This window comes from Rhamphochromis sp. 'chilingali', assembly GCF_963969265.1.
Source record: "Rhamphochromis sp. 'chilingali' genome assembly, chromosome: 22".
NCBI lineage: Eukaryota > Metazoa > Chordata > Actinopteri > Cichliformes > Cichlidae > Rhamphochromis > Rhamphochromis sp. 'chilingali'.
Genome location: NC_137950.1, coordinates 5,527,989 through 5,545,500, shown reverse-complemented (window position 1 = coordinate 5,545,500; position 17,512 = coordinate 5,527,989). Strand labels below are relative to the sequence as shown.

At 42.3% G+C, this 17,512-nt stretch overlaps 1 protein-coding gene across 1 annotated transcript in view; it reads left to right on the top strand.

Moving 5' to 3' along the window:
* The window catches only part of radil2b (Ras association and DIL domains 2b), a 37,587-nt gene extending 27,147 nt beyond the window's left edge, over positions 1–10,440 (top strand). Inside the window, exons 12-18 of the mRNA XM_080873895.1 lie at positions 599–771; positions 2,886–3,030; positions 3,111–3,277; positions 5,946–6,423; positions 6,499–6,695; positions 9,077–9,216; positions 9,293–10,440. Coding sequence (XP_080730021.1) covers positions 599–771; positions 2,886–3,030; positions 3,111–3,277; positions 5,946–6,423; positions 6,499–6,695; positions 9,077–9,216; positions 9,293–9,386 — 1,394 coding nt within the window. The 3' untranslated portion in view covers positions 9,387–10,440. The remainder of the gene's footprint in view (positions 1–598; positions 772–2,885; positions 3,031–3,110; positions 3,278–5,945; positions 6,424–6,498; positions 6,696–9,076; positions 9,217–9,292) is intronic.
* The last annotated feature ends 7,072 nt before the right edge of the window (positions 10,441–17,512 follow it).

The following is a 17,512-nucleotide window of genomic DNA, read 5'->3' as shown; positions in this document are numbered from 1 at the left end:
TAACAATATGCAATAAAGATAGCAGTTGTCTGTTTCTTATAATTCATCAAACAAATGAAAGAGCTAAACATACCCAACTGTAATAACCATAAATCAATAGGTTACAGCAGGTTTTTACCAACATAAAGAGAAGTTGAGATTTCTACATTTTCAGTTATCATATTGGCTAAACTATAACCATGTGTGTAAGTAATTAATACAAGAGTTAAAAAAAAAACATTTTAAAAGAATCATATAACAAACTCATTAAACCTTCTAAATAACCCTACCCCCCAAAAATTGGGAGAGGTTGACAGGGATGTCAAAGGTCCTTAAACTATCAGCAGGACTGATACCTGCTCCTTTGTGGAAGGAGGAACAGCAGGAGCACTGCAAGAACTACAAAATGACCTCCACCATGTTGCATCTCACACTGTCCAGGGGCTCAGTGATGCCCAAGTCCAGAACTGGAAGGAGATCCCCCAGGAAACCATCTTCAGCTCATTAGGAGGATGCCCCAATTCTGAGCTGTGCATATATAGTTGGGAGACTAATATCTAAACTTACTGTACATTATACATTAGTACATAAAACATGTTTAATACTGTTGTGCACACAGGATCTGAGCCAGGGTTCTATCAGTGGTCCAGAGGTGTGCGAATACGAGCCAATCTTGACCTGCTCCTTGACTGGGCCCATGCAGCCGGACTGGGAGAATTAGCCTTGGAGCACACACACACACTCTCATCGGCTGTCAATCTGCTGGCAACGCCTAGAAAGAATTTACTGCAGGTAAAACACACGATGTTGATTTTGTTGATTTTCCATGCGAGCAGCCCAGGAGAATTTCAAGCTGCTCTTTAACACTCTGACGCTGGTCTCTCAATCTCCCGTTGGAGAGCCGCGAGCCTCCCCATGATGGTATCAAACTTCTGTTCCATGGTGTTATCATTCTTTTGATTCTGAGACCTCACAACTGCAGTGATCCGTTCCGCGATGTGTTCCAACTTTCGCTCAAGGGTCTCATTTTGAGCAGGCCTCTCTCTGATGTATCCCCCCATACGCTCAATGGTCTTGTTTTGAGCCTTCACAGCAGCTGTAAGCATCTCCAAGGTGTTAAACAGTTTTTCCAATTTCATTGTACTACTGTACTATGTATGACTGTGCAATGACAATAAAGAGTTATCTTATCTTATCTTATCTTAACCATGCTGCGTTCGTTGTGAGAGGTCGCGCCTCGTCCCATCGCTTCGATTCCAGCGGGCAGCCTTGGGGGGGTTTGAACAGCCGGTTCCGCTCTCTTATTTCTCCGATAAACCAGGGCCAAGCCAGCTCCGATCAGCAAGAACCCTGTTATCATGGTTCCGAATAGGTAGATATCTTCAGCGTCCTCGATCGACAGTCCCGCCAGGCACATGACCCTCCAGTTCTGCCACCCGTCCATCGTGTATCCGGCAGGGAAAGTCCCTCCAGGGCACTCGGGCTCTCCCGAGCCCAGACTCCTCGTTGAGAAAAGGGTGTCAATAGCATTCAGAGACCAGTTGATCAAATCCATAATTCTCTTTTAGGTTTTAGAGAACGACAGTGAGAGACTGTTCCAGGGAAAGTAATGCACACGAGACAAGACAAGGACAAGAGGCTAAGCAGGGAAGATAAGGGTAAGGAGGAGAGGAGAAAAAGTGCAACCGCCTTCGCTGAGAGCCAACGGACATTCTAGGTCCCTACTCCCACCTTTGGTCACAATCTCGGGGTAGTGACCCAAAGAATGAGATGCAAGCGTCAGAAATGAACTATCTCTGAAGGGTGGCTGGCATCTCCCTTAGAGATAGGGTGAGGAGCACATGCATCCAGAAGGGGCTTAGAGTAGAGGTGTTACTCCTCCACATCAAAATGAACCAGTTGAGGTGGTTTGGGTTAGCATGCTTCTTGGGCGCCTCCTTGGTGAGGTGTTCTGGAATCTCCTACCGGCAGGAGGCCATGGGCAGACCCAGGACACCATGGAATTATGATATCTCTCAGCTGGCCTGGGAACGCCTCTGTGTTTCCCTGGAAATGAGCTACAGGAGCTGGCTAGAGGGAGGGAGGTCTGGGCTCCTCTGCTTAGGCTGTTTCCCGGCCCAGATAAGTGGAAGAGAAGGGATGGATGGATGGTTTGATGATGTTTCTCGTTCCAGTATTTAACTGACATACTGCACTTAGCCTAAAGGCATCTACTTGCTTGCCCTGTGTTTGCTTAACGTCATATTTAAACATGAACTAATTCAACAAAGTGCTGGAAACATTTCTTAGAAATTTTGGTCCATAGCGATGTGATAGCATCCCACAGTTGCTGAAGATTTGTTTGTTGTGAAAAATGACATTCCCCAACCGAAAACATTTCAGACCAAAGTCTTTCTTGATGGATAGACAGCTCAACTGCTGCTCAGGAGGTAGAGTGGGTGGTCTGATATTTGGAAGGTCATTCCCGTCTACATATTGAAGTGTCCTTGGGAAGTATACTAAACCCTGATTCAACAGTCTGTGTGCAGTTGATAAATTTCCTAGTTCTGTTTAAACCTGTGGATGAATGTGGGTAGTTCATCAAGTTCAAGCTCAAGCTGACCGAGACATCAGGGTTACCCCAGTCAGGTTTGAGGGACACTGGCTTAAGGTCGTTGGTCCCAGTTTTTAGGTACTCACCTTTAAATGGCTGCTTTTCACAACAGCATACAAACCTTTCCGTTGAGCAGCTGTAACTGTATTCAAAAAAGACAACTGACTTGTACAGCTTCTTATATAGCGCTTTTCTTTTTTTAAAGAAAGTTTTTATTTAACTTAACAGATGAAAATGTAGTAGAAGAATCATTCTAATGCAGTGTGTGTGTGTGTGTGTGTGTGTGTGTGTGTGTGTGTGTGTGTGTACACAGAAAACATGGGTTTCTCTTCGCTTAGACTATCCTGCCCTGAGTCCAGCCCAGCTGAACCATCTTTTGAGTCTATATAGCCCAGCATCGCCTTGTAGACACACCTGGACTCCTTCAGTGCAAGAACAAGCTGCAGCACGCCAAACAGGTGAGAAGTGAGTGTACTGTGAACACAATAATCTTACCTTTCATTTTTTTCATTTTAATACACTCCGTCTTCTTGCTTAGCTGACATTCTTGAGAGCTTTGACACCCACCATCCACTGGTGCTGCCAGACGTGGGCTACCAGCTTCAACTGAGAAGAGCCGTAACAGATTCAGCCCTGAGGAGAGAACTGGACAAGCTCAAAGAGTTTATTTCCACCTTAAATCTCTCAACTGCTGAAGACCACAAGGTAAGAAAATTGCAAAAAGAAATAATATTTTATATAAAGCATAAAAGTATAAAGTTTGCACATAAAGTCAGATTGGAAGCCTTTGCTAAAAAAAACATATATCAGAAAACTTTCTCGTCATGCTAGCAGCCTTGTGAGGCTATAGCAGCATTAGCTTTAGCTTAAGCGCTAGCACCACTAAGCAAACAGTGTAAAACCAACCATGTTGATTTTTACTGTGTTTACCTTCTTAGTCTGTAGTGTTAGTCTGATGACACTTGCTAATTAGGAGTAATAACTGCTAATTAATAAAGTTCAGCAGTTCTTAGTCGATCTGACCGGTTTCTTAGCTCTACTGAGTGTTTCTTTCCAGTAACTAGAATATATTGGGGTATTTAGCAAGTACAAATTCAAAGAGCTAAACAAAGATTGCACATAGAAGTGATGTCCAACAGGTAGCCACATTATCGGTTTCAAAGGAAGAATGTTATTTTAAAAAATGTCGCTTTCAACTGAAAAACAACAAAAAAAGTCTAGTACCACTCAGTCCTTTTTCAAGAAAAACTTCTTGTTCAGCTTTCAGCTTGTCTTTAATATTCAAATTCCAGTATTTAATAGCTATACACTAAGTCACTGAGAGTAACAGTCAGTTAGCATAGAGACTGGAAGTCCCAGCTAGCCTGGGCCCGTTTAAACGTTAAAACATCTGTCGATGATTTTATGAAAAACTAGAAAGCTGATCATCTGTGAAGGTTGTCAGTCATCCAGGTCATCGTAGTCTAAGGAGCTTGGAAAGAAAAAACTCTCCTGAGTTTTAAAACATGTGGTTATCCTAATTGGGCTTTCATCAAGTCAGCAAAGAGGCACCGAAAAGATGACCAGACAACAACTAGACAGACAACAGGGAGGATCAGAAAGACAAACGCAACAACATTGTCATCCCCTATGTAGCAGGTTTATCAGAAAAACTCAGGAGAGTCTTCTCCAAGCATGACATCCCAGTATACTTCAGACCCAGCAACACTCTCAGACAAAAACGAGTTTATCCCAAAGACAGAACTCCTAAACACAAAATTAACAATGTAGTGTATGTGCGAGGAATACTCAGGAATGCTCAGACCTCTACATTTGAGAGACCAAACATAAACACATGACACAACATAGAAGAGCCACCTCCACAGGACAAGACTCAGCAGTCCATCTGCATCTAAAGGACAATGATCACTCTTTCGAGGATGCCAATGTTCACATTTTGGACAGAGAGGACAGATGGTTTGAAAGAGGAGTGAAAGAAGCCATCTATGTCCACTGTGATCGACCATCTTTGAACAGTGGTTTACAACACCAACTCTCTGCCATCTATAATCCAGTTTTGAGATCCCAGATGCCTTAACGCCCACTCATATCCTGGGCCTTCTGACCTCAGGAAATCACATGATAGGGTGGGGCTAGGCTTCACAATGAGCTCACCCGAAACCTTGGCTGATTGTGACCTACACCCGTTTTCACACCTTGGCTCGTGTGATTAGGTAGAGGATCATTAAGGGGTTCATTGACCCTCTACAGGGGACACTCCCACAGGGTTTAAATCCAGGACTCTCCACCATTCGACCTTAGAAGCTTCTCGGATGAGAGGTGAAATTGTCATGATCCTGGGTCTTATGACCCAGTGTTTTGAGTTTAGTTTATTTGGATGTTTATGTGATTAAGCTCATGAGTTTTTCTAGTTCTTTGTTATTAGATTCCCCTTGTGTCTTCCAACCCCTGTTAAGTCTCCCTTGTCCTTCATGTGTTTCATGTCTGTTATGTTGTCAAATTCATGTAGTCATGTCTGCGTTTCATTATGTTTCCTATTTTATTTTCTAAGAGGTTCTGTGTTTTGTTTTACTCTTTCCCTGTGGCGTTATGTCCACGTTGTGTCTACTGTGCCTTTCTGTCCCATGTTTCAGGTCCCTATGTTCTGTCTTCTCAGTTGCTGTTAAGTTTGCATGTCTAGAGTTCAGTCAGTGTGTTTCTTGTTTTACTTTGAAGGTTCATGTCTCATGTGAGTGATTCTAGTTTTGCTTCCCTTGTCTCGTCCAGCCTGATTACTCCCAGCTGTGCTCTCCTTCTGTGTCTCATTCCCTCGTTATCCCTCTGTGTATTTAAGCCCTGTGTTTCTCTTTGTCAGTGTCGTAGTCTCCCTCATGGCTGTGTTTCCGTGCGTGTCAGTTTATCCATGTCCCAGTTTAGTTTAGTTTAGTTTAGTTTTCCATGCCATTCTGGAATAAAGCAGCTTTTTGAGTTTAATTTTGTTGTCGTGAGTTTTGCATTTGGGTCCTTCTCCTGCCTGTACACAACCGAAACATGGCAGAAATGTCTTCAAGCAACTTAAAGAAGTCCAGATGTTTTTTCTTTCCAAGCTCCTTAGACTAGAAAGCTAATCACATATCTATACCAGAGCAAGGGCAGATGTTAGGCCTGAAAGTGACCATTAAAAGTGAAAAATCAACAGCTCGAACACTGCAGGCATATTTGTTGCACATTTCACAGTCACAAGTTCTTCATCAGACAATAATGCAATAAAAAATAAATCTGGTGACACCCTTTTTATCGTTTACATCATGTTACAATGAACTATACTATGGTGGCTGTTTTTATGCTCATTGGTGTATCTATTCATGCTGTTCTAATGTTATTTGTCCACCAGGGTGATGGGATTCAAATGGAGGCTAACCTGACTAATGTGGCTAATCTTCAAAACAGCAGTCTAGAAACTTTGAATACATTACAAGCTGATTTGAACTTATGGGAGCCTAGTGACCAAAATCACCATTCCCCTTCAAGTACCTTTGCTCCCTTACCACCTTCACCCCCATCACCGCCATCACCATCATCGCCTTCAACACCATCACCCTTTCCTCTCTTCACCAGCTACCTGGATGAGTTCAGCTCCTCTGGTGCCAATATTTTGTCCCAAAAGCTAAGAAATCTAGAGCTGCAGACAAGAGAGACTGAGAACAGCGAGTCGAGGAGGTCAGTCCTGGACCCCTCCTGCCTCCTCACCCCACCTAACAGTCCCCTCATACTAGGTCGAACTGATCAGGTGAAGGAAGACCAAGACAAATGGATGAAGTCTGATGATGAGACACTTCCCTGGCTCTCTGGTGTAGATGCACATGATGAAGGTATAGAAAGACATTTCCATTCCTAGTTTCTTCTCTGCGTCTTTTTTTGAACATATCATTTGTTTTACTCTCCAGGTGGATTAGTGTTTCAGTGCTTAGCTGCTCTCAAAGTAGACCGCTTAAAGTCCGATTGCAGCAATATGAAAACACTCGTAGAACTAAAAGAAGAAGAGGAGGAGCACGGAGATGAAGAAGAAGCAGATGAAGAGGTTTTTAGCCTGGAGCTGGAGCGAGGTGAAAGAGGGATTGGTCTTGCTCTAATAGACACAAGGGTAAGTCAACGAGAATTTAACCTGTAGACAGTTCGTCACAGGGCTAGCAGAATCTATGGCACAGCTAAAATTTTATGACGATGAAATTCCAAGAGTAAAGTTGAAGATCTATTTCAAGAAAAAAGTCGAAATGAAAATGAAAAAGATTACAATTGTACCACAGCTGCTATACCCTCTGAGTTACTGCAATCGTACGTCAGAATCGGTTTTAGCAACAAGGAAGGAAGTGATTTCTCTTTTAGCACATAGAGTTAGTGTGGTGAGGAGTATGGAGTAAGCTGTGTCTGGTCAAGCTTTGTACGAAATGCTGGTAATGAACAGATGTGAGGTTGTTGATGGTTATGCCATCGTGCAATAAAGACGATGTATGTTGTGGCCCGATACTCCATCACAGCGCTCATTTTAATAAAAAAAGATAAATAACATTTTTATGTTTTTGGAAGAGGAAAGAGAAACATTTTAAATTAAAAAATATATATAATAATAAAAGGTTCAGAAAGAGATAATAGAATTCAATTTTCACTGCTTAAATATTTGTATTTTCCCACACAGGAAAAAAATCTTGTGATTAAAAAGGATTGAATTTAGCAGTTGTTGCTGGATAAGGACAAATAGCTAGCAAACATGCTACTGATTATCAATTATCAGTTAATAATCAGCTTTATGTTTTGTTTTTCTTTTTATTAGTAATATGTTAAACTTGTTTAAATATTTGCAACATTATAATTATTTAAAAACTGTGTTTTACCATTTAAATAAAAAAATGTTATTCTCTTATCTTATTCTATTCCATTATTTTTCTTTTTGCTGTTGTTACTTTGCACAGTCCACTTTCTGCTGTGACACAACTAATTTCCGAGATGTGGGACTAATAAAGGTTTATCTTATCTTATCTCTGCTAACATAGCTGTAAACTTTTACAGCTATTACAATGAAAAGAAAAAGAAATAAGGTTTGAGTAAGCATTGAGCCACCAACCAACCTAATAATGAAGTGCCTAAAAATACAATTTAAAATGACTCTTTGCTAGGTATGAAAATGTGCCCGATATCCTCTGAAAAACTTTGAAAGAGCTTCTGAAAGTCTGGACAGCTATTACTCAAAAACACTTAAAGTTTGGCTTCTTTGAAGCAGAGTACAGTACTGTGTAACGCAGACACTAAAGCTGATGCGCCAGAATGTCATACGAACGATTCCTTAAATACATGGGGGAGCAAGCGAGTCAGATACCAAGGGCACAAAGATGAAGCAGGTCTGATCAGCAACAGTTTATTTCCCGAGGCAGTAGAAATAAAACAACCCAAATACTAAGAAAAAAGTATACACCAAAGGCCTATCTCCCCTCACCACACTCCCTGCCGGTAACTGATGCCCTCAGGGGTTGGTGCGTTGGTGGTTCTTGGTGTCCGGGGCTGGGCGCTCAGGTATGTACCAGCTCACTCCCAGTGACTACTTGGCGGGGCCTGGTGCCTGTTGCTCGGTCAGGCCTCTTCCGGGGCAAAGGGGGCCCTCGGGCCTCCGGCCTCTGGGCCTGGGGCTCGGTTCACTCTGGCACAGCTGGCCGCCGGCAGAGCCGGCGTGTACGCCACTGCAGCCCCCTCTGGCTTCTGCTCCGTGGCCACCAAATGGGACAGGCAAAAAAAAAAAAAAAAAGAAAAGAAAAAAGTATACAATAAAATGTTCTCCATATGCTAAAATTCCCACGGAGACTAGATAAAACAATTCTAAAACCCATAAAAATACCATTTTCTACTTGCACTAAAATCCACTGGTGTAATTGTCCCACAACCCCAGATGAATGCTCATTATGGGTCCACCAGCAGGCCAGAAATTCCTTCTCCAGAGCGGGCTCCACGCCAGCCTCATCCCAGAATGACGAGGAGGAGCCTCCTGTCCCCCTCTCGTCCCTTCACTGGACCCGTCAGATCCCAGCCCACCTCGCATTTTGCACCGGAGTCTGTCCCTATCAGCTAATTGTCCCATGCCCAGCCAATCCACAGTGGATTAAAACAATGTAGAATAAAACGCTAAAAACCATGCAATACAAACATTAGAATAAAATCATGCAATAAAAACTACACTCGCAAATAAACGCTAAAATCAAAATAAAACCAATATAAAAGATAAATACAAAGTTCCACTGTGTGACAACTGTACTTGAGTTGTTAACAGCAGATGCGTAACACTAAAAATATATCTATAATACATAATACATAATAACTATATATTATTATGTATTGTGGCATGAATTATATTACTTCATGCCATTTATATATTAAAAAAATATAATGCAGGTAAAAATAAGGACCATTTTGAAAACCTCACAGTCAGAAACTGTGAAATCTTTGCTTTAATCGAGAACTCGACACCTCATGTTTCAGGACACTTCTTTGAAGGCGAAGGGCATCTTCATTCGTGCAGTGGTCCCAGACTCTCCAGCTGCCCGGTGTGAGAAGCTGTTACCAGGAGACAGGATCTTGGCTGTTAATGGAATCAGCCTTCTTGGACTGGACTACCAAAAGTAAGAAATCTATCATATCTCATATTTAAAGAATTTGGCACGAGCAACTTTGTTTTCATATCTTTCCCTGTTTCAGCGGGAGGGAGCTGATCCAGTCGTCAGGGGCCAGACTGAGGTTACTCGTGTCCAGATCAGACTGGATGGCTAAGATTATACAGAATGAGTGCTGACGCTACATTTGCTGAGAGACTTGTGACACACCATCAGCACTTAAAGATGATTCTGAGAGCTTTTGGAACTTTCAAGTTAAAGGATATGGACAATTTAAAGAAAATCTTCAATCTTCTATCAGGTTTTAGATGTTTTGCAGCTTTTTAATTTACATCACAGTGGCATCATAGTCCTTTTTTGTGTATGGTCAAGGTTACATTAGCGTTATCATTTCCATTGGTAGAAGACAAGACCTTTTCTCTCCATGCTCTCTCCAACTACAAGACCATCACCACAAGAACAAGAAAGCTGATGCAATAACACACATGGAACATTTTTCACAGTGTTATTTAAGTTCAACTCTCTTGTTTAGTCATTAGACATTTCTGGGTCCAAGTATTTCTTCACTTCAAAAGAAGCAGACGAGCCCTGAGGCACTACTGGGAGTAAAAAGCGTGGCTGTTCTCCGAAGTTTTGCAATATCATTTAACATTCAGACATCCAGAAGTAAGTAAGTTAGCTTGTTGACATGTTGATATACCATACTCTGATTCAAATATATTTTTAAAAACAACAACAAACAAAAAATTAACATGTAGACCACTGCAACAACTGTAAAGGTAAATGAAGACAGAAATCTGTCTTCCAGCAATGTTTGGAGGCTTCTTGACATATGATCATCTGCTACTTATGACAATAAAGCACATATAAGCATATCGACTAAGTGAAGATGTAGGATGTGGATTCAGTTGTTCTTATTGTACATGTCAAAGAGAAGGCTCTGAAAATGGACAAAACTTCAGTCAAGAGAACATCTGAAATAAGACCATCTAAAACAATGTGTTACTGGATGGTCTGGATTTCTTACCATGAACAAGTCCTGAATACTTTGAAAAACAAAGGGTTTTTTCTAATTGTATGTGTCTTGGCCCTTCATTCACATGTCAGTGTTTAGATTTTCAGACGTTTTTTTTTTTTGCATTTATATATGGACAAGAAAAACAAAGATTTTGTCACGCAATGTCAAAGTTGTACACCTTTTTGATGACAAATTGTGTTAATGTTTGTAGGTTTCTTACTGGCTAACGTGTCTATAAACAGTTAGGATTATATCACTGCAGCAAAAGTGGAGAAAAAAAAACAAAAGCAGAAAACCCCTTTTTTAAAAATAAAATATGCAGATTAAAAGCCACTTATGCAGTGCCTTCACTTTTTCAGACTGTATTTTTTATATTGTCTATGGCTGCATATCAATAACTTGTAAAAAGAAAGATCAAACTCAACTTAAGAGAAAGTTGTTTATTTTTCTTCAATCATAATTGGAAATTTCTCCTTCACATGTTTATATATACTTTTTTTAATTTTTAAATGAGAATGGACAGAACCAAGAGACAGGAAAGAGAAAGAAGGAAAGAGAAGCTGGGAAGTGAGTTTACAGAAGGAGAGGGAAAAGAAAAATAGAGAAGAGGGATAGAGAGAGAAAAGACGCTGTAATCATAGCAACAACCAACATATGCATAAGTAACACTAAATAATAAATACTGCATGTTGCCGAGCAGCACACAGTACTAATAATGCACGATATGTTTAGAGGCAGCAGCCAACCCAGACAGTGTGTGTCTGTGAGGAACCATGGGCACAGCTGTGCTTGTGAGCGTGTTTGTATTCAAAAGGTTTCTCCATGTAAGTGTCTAATAGTACATGTGGGGAGCCATAGTCCTGCCCCCCCGGACATGAAGCAGACATGGAGGAGATCCAGGCCATAGCCATCCAGAGGCCCCCCAGAGCACGGGAGCCCAAAGGGGGACCACCACAGGGGCACCTAGAAAAGAGCTGAGGAGAGCCCCAGACAGGAGTCACCCAGCAGCCACAGTGGGCCTTCAGCGATGACCATGCAGGCAGCCGGCCAGCCAGAGCAGACCGAGTCCTGGTCCCAAAGATCCGCGAGCCCTCATTGTAATTAAACATTTTGAGCCATCACCTCAAAGCAAGTCAAAATCAAATTTACAAGATTCCCTCATTTCTGTGTACTCCAACTGTGTAATCCAAAGACATGACATTAGTGTAAGTGGTAACTCCAAATTGGCTAAAGGTACGAATGTCAGTGTGAAGGGTTGTCTCTCTGTTATCCCTTTGGTAATTGGCTACATGGCCACAGTGGGGATATGCTCCAGCCCAACTGATACTCTGAATTGGATAAATTGGTAGAACAGGTCACCTACTAACTGGAAGGTTGGTGGCTTGATCCCAGTCTGGTCCAGTCTGCATGCAAAGTATCCCTAGGCAAGATAGTAAACCCATGTTGCTCTCCGATGCATCCATCGGAGTATGAATGTTAGGTAGGAAGCACTTAGAAACAGTAGAAAAACATGCTTGTGCGAATGGGTGAATGTACAAGTTGTGTAAAATGCTTTGAGTGCTCAGGATACGGTAGAAAAGCGCTATATAAGAACTAGTCCAGTTACATGTTGCTGATTTGCTAGTTATGTTATAGTTGAGAAACTTGTAACATCACACATCATTTAAAGAATTCCACCCACATTTTACCCACACTGGTTTGCCTGTTTTCTGTTAACAAAGTCTGCAGACACAGTCAGTTGCAATCAATACTTTTGTTACCATGCGGATGGGAGAGCAAACAGACAGCCAACACGATGGTTGCATAGTCATGCACCTCTTTTATAGCATCACACAAACATCTCACATAAGCTCTATCGCTATGGTATCATGACGCACTCATAGCACACTATGCTCACAATGCGATGAGCCACTTTTGCATTATCTATGAAACAGTAGGTGGTTGTGTGCCAGGAGCGTGCTCTGTTCATTGCCCCTCACAGTCAGCAGATACATGTTAATCATGTTATGTTATGACGTGTTCTGCATTACATCCTGGTCTCTTTAAGGGCAAAAGTTATAAGGAGGTTATACTGTTGACATGTAGAACACGAGGCAAAGCACGACTTCATAAACAAAGGACTTGAGGTTAATTGACATTCCGAGCTAAAATTTTCCATTACAAGGGATAACCAGTTGACAGGGGATCCCATAGCCACAGCACTCTACACAACCCTGACCCATCTGGAACTGAAGGAGATTTATGCCAGGCTTATTTTCATTGACGTTATGTACTGTAACAGGGCGGCCCTTAGCGGCTTTATCTTCCCAGAGCCAACCACGAAGCCCAAGTACTCCACTTCTCTCTTGGCTATGGAGCACTTCTTGGGATTGATAGTCAGTCCAGCCATTCTAATGGAGTGTAGCACCTTCTGTAGGTGAATGACATGCTCTTCCCAGGACTCGCTGTACACCACCACATCATCCAGATATGCTGCAGAGAATGCTGACACATCTCTCAGTACATGGTCCATTAATCGTTGGAATGTCGCTGGCGCACCTTGAAGCCCAAATGGCATGACTTTAAATTGGTACATACCAAAAGGAGTTTTGAAGGCTGTCAGCTCTCTCGCTTCTGGTGCCAAAGCCACTTGCCAGTATCCTTTACACAGATCGAGTGTTGTAATGTACCTTGCTGATCCAACTCTCTCCAGCAGGTCATCCACCCTGGGTATTGGGTAGGGATCAAACTTGGATACTGCATTCAAATATCTGAAATCAATACAGAATCTCAGGGTGTCATCTTTCTTTGGTACCAAAACAATCGGGCTCACCACTCACTACTTGACACCTCAATGATTCCCAGGTCCAACATCAGTTTTATTTCTTTCTGCAGCACTGGCACCAACCGTTCTGAAATTCTGTAGCTCTTTTGTCGAACGGGTGCATCCTCCTTCACCCGTATCTTGTGCTGAACCAGTGATGTGAAGCCTGGTGTTTCTCGAAAGAGCTGTGGGTCCACGAGTGGTTTTATATCAGCCTGCTCAGTAGGAGACAAATGAGAAAGGTCAACTGAAGCACAAACTTGAATGTTAGTTGGAAAGAACTTCTCAGTCACCTCCTCATCCTTAACTGAACGCACCAGTAACTGATAGACCGGCTCTTGTCGGCTGTGGAATTCCTTCAACAAGTTCATGTGAAATGTCTGATATTTTTTAACTCTTTCTGGCATATTCAGTTCATAAGTGACTTTACTCACTTGTCTGACGATCTCGTATGGTCCATGCCATTTTGTCAGCAGCTTGTTATCGCTGGTGGGAAGCAATAACAGTACTTTCTGACCTGGAAGGAAGACCCTATCCCTGGCCTTCTGATCGTACCATGTCTTTTGATGTTTTTGTGCAGCTTTCATGTTGTCTTGCATCAATGATGCCATTTTCTCCAACCTCTCTCTCATGGTGATGACGTAGGCTGCGATGTTTTCGCCCTCTGCTTTGGATTCCTCCCAGCAGTCCTTAAGCAGATCCAGGGGGCCTCTCACTTGGCGACCATATAAAAGTTCAAAAGGCGAGAAGCCAGTGGAAACCTGCGGGACCTCCCGGTAGGCGAACAGAAGGTATGGCAGCCATTGATCCCAGTCAGCACCTGTGTCAGAGACAAACTTACGCAGCATACTTTTGAGAGTCTGGTTGTATCTCTCCACTAGCCCGTCCATTTGGGGGTGATACAGGGTGGTCTTAAGTCCCTTTATCCCTAACAACTTATAAACCTGCTGCAACAACTTGGATAGAAAATTCGGTCCACAATCCGTCAGAATTTCTCTTGGTATGCCTACCCTAGAAAAAAGCTGCAGAAGACAATTAGCGACGTGACGGGCTTTAATTGATCTGAGTGGGAAGGCCTCAGGAAACCGTGTCGCATAGTCACATATGACTAATATGTAGCGATGACCTGTGGATCTCCTCTCTAAAGGGCCCACGATATCCATGCCTAGCCTCTCAAACGGTGTTTCAATAATTGGCAGTGGTTGCAACTGGGCTCGTGCTACTCCTTTGCCTGAGGTCAACTGACAATTTTCACAGGAACAGCAAAACTCAGAAACTTGGACATACATCCCTGCCCAAAAAAAACAGCTACTGATCCTATTCAGTGTTTTGTGAAAAGCCATATGACCTGCCCATGGAATTGAATGACCCAAATCCATAACTTTGTTTCTTAACTGTTGTGGGAGTGCTACAGCTTCACACTTCCCCTTTCTCTGGTACAAGATGCCTCCTTTAATCAAGTAAACAGTGTCTGCAAGACAGCTTACCTGACCTTGACTAGCCCCCTCTACCTATGTTACCTTCTCAAACCAGGGTTTTAGAGTAGGGTCGCTTCTTTGGAATGCACCTAAATCTGAGGGAACATCAAACTCAAGTTGGTTATTTGGCTTAGGGAACAATGCTGTACCCTTTTCCCCTGAGCCTTTGAACTTTTCTCTTCTTTTCTGAGCCCTAGACTTCCTAATCTTCCCTGGCTCTGTTTCGAGAGACTCCTCAAAAAAGGGTAGCTCTTTCATCATTTCCTTTGCACTTTGTGCCCTTGTGACTACATGACAGGGTTTAAATGGCTCAACTGTCATATCTAGAGGAAGGGAGCTTCCAGATTCATCACCTAAGCCTTGAATGTCTTTCTCAGCACTCACTTGAGGGTCATAATCTGACTGATGTATTAGATCAAAAAGAGTGGGGATGTCATTACCAAGTATCACTGAATATGGCAAACTGGGAACCACAGCTACCACTAACAAGTGGGTTTGACCTCCCACTGTCAGGTAAACCTCAGCAGTGGGGCACCTTATTGTAGCCCCAAATTATGCTAGAATGTACAAGAGTTTGGAAGCACCCAGAGTCAAGCAAAGCTTCCTCTTTACGCCCATTAATTAAAACAGGGACAGTACAAGCTTCCTTTCCTACCGGCTCTGTGGCTGGTCTTGGAACTGCACACAAAAGAGATGGTTTTGACTTAAGGGCAGGGCAAAATTGTTGTGTATGGCCAAAGTTATGACAGTGATAACATTTAATATCCTGAACTGAAGACTTAAAGGATTTCTTCACATTGTGAGGTCTATGAGAAGGGAGCTGCCTAGAACTAGAAAAACTTCTAGCCTGAACTTGACCAGAACCCTGTTCACCCCCAATGGACTTACTTGGTTGGGTGTAGTGGGTCTCCCGGCTGAAGTAGGTGCTCTTGCTTCCTTTTCTGGCTGAAGTGAAAACCTCTGCGAGGCTAGCTGCTTCCTTTGCCGTCTTCGGATCATGCTCACGTATCCAGATCTCCAGCTCTGGGTTAACCATTCTCAAAAACTGCTCCAGAATTATCTGCTCAGATATTTCTTCTACAGTTGATTTTTCAGGTTTAATCCATCTTGAAAACAGGTCTTTCAATCTTACATAAAGTTCACGTGGCGTCTCACCTGGTTCAACTTTCAGAGATCTGAAGCGGCGTCTGTAGGTGTCAGCAGTGATCTCATATTTTACCAGAATTGCCTCTTTCACCTTATCATAATTCTCAGAGTCTGTTAAATCCATAAGAATGTAGGCTGTGCGGGCTCTACCTGTCAACAGGGGAACCAGACGAATAGCCCACTCATCTCTGGGCCATCGACACACGTTTGCCATTCTTTCAAACGTAGTCAGAAAATGTTCAATGTCATCTTCTGTAGACAGAGGAAAAAGTTTTGGTTCACTTAAAGACTTGGACCCACTGGCCACTGGAATGTCTTCACCTTTGAATCCAAGTTCTTGTTCTTCAGATGTTGTAGGGGGTGCTGGCGCCTCTGGTGGATCAGGCTTATCAATTACAGCGTTAACTTGTAGCTGGATTTGCTGAAATTGATGCTGCATGCCTTTCCACCTTTGCTCCTGACGTGACAAATCCTTCTCCCACTTTTGGTCTCTGGCTGCTTGAGACCGCATAAGAGATTTCACCAACCCTGTCAACTCCTCCAATTTGTCCTCAGGGCTTGTTGCTGCCATGGCCTCTAGCTCAGATGAAGCTCCAACTCCTTCATCAGGCTGCTCCTCTTGGCCTGGCTTTCTTCCACCTCTTGTCATCATCTTCTCACTGTGCCATGAGTGACACACTTCTGACACCACTTGTAACAGGGCAGCCCTTAGCGGCTGGAAACACAGTGAGATGGACCAAGGCAAGTGTAGTGGAACAAAAAAGCATTTATTTCCTATACAGCTCCCCTTACAACAATTAATTTGTCAAGCTTCTTCACAGCACAAAAATCCACACTCTAATGACAACTGGCAGCCTTAAATATGTTCAGCTGTCACAGACTAAACCATTATTCCACTCTCAGGTAAATTCTTAAATCCCAACCTTCCACCACAATATCCAATATATCAATAAGAATAAATAAATACATAAATACATTTTCACATTTACATATTAATAAATATTTCACACTTTAATGTTACACCAAACCCAATGTTATAAAAACCCAGAAACCCAAGCACAACAAGATTCACCACACTCTCTTTACCAATGGTCTCTCCCGGAACCTTTAAATGGTGTCTGGACCCCAGGGGAAACATTTGCCCAAACACCTTGAAGAGGACACAGGCAAGAAAGGTGAGTAATCATTATCTTACAAACACTTATTTGCACCACTTTTATCCCTAGATTTCACACACACACTTGCATTAGTTTTCCTTACTGGTAAACCTTAATCAAAATCTCAATCACCATTCTTCTCTCCTGACAGACAACCACCACATTCCTTGATGAGGAGCAGCTGTGCAGGATCTGAAATAAGGCTACCAACTGATTTTAAAATTCCCAATAAATAGTCAATAAATATTTAAACTTCTTGTGTGCAAATCCATGCTTAAAGTGCAATGCTAAATAAAGTGTTTGATAAGGTGCTTTTAATAAAGTGAAAGGTGTGCTCTAAAGTGCTATACAGATAATATAATATAAATAAATATAGTAAGGGAGTCCTCTTCCTTACATGTACATATATACATATATATATATTTTCTAGTATTTCTGATATTTGGAGAGTTGTGTAATCATTTGTACGCATGCTAAAAATCCACATAAGTACACCACCATAACCAAAAAAAACCCACACTGAACCTTTCAGGCAACATCAGCCTGGTTGCTTAAATGAATCTCTGCGTTCATTGTTGATCCCTTGTGGGCGACACAAAGTCTCACTCTGTACTTCACTTACTTGGAGCTTGTCTTGTTGGAGGAGGGCGATTTTTACCCCTCACTTTTCCTTACAACCTGCATCTTGTTTGCTAGAAGAAAA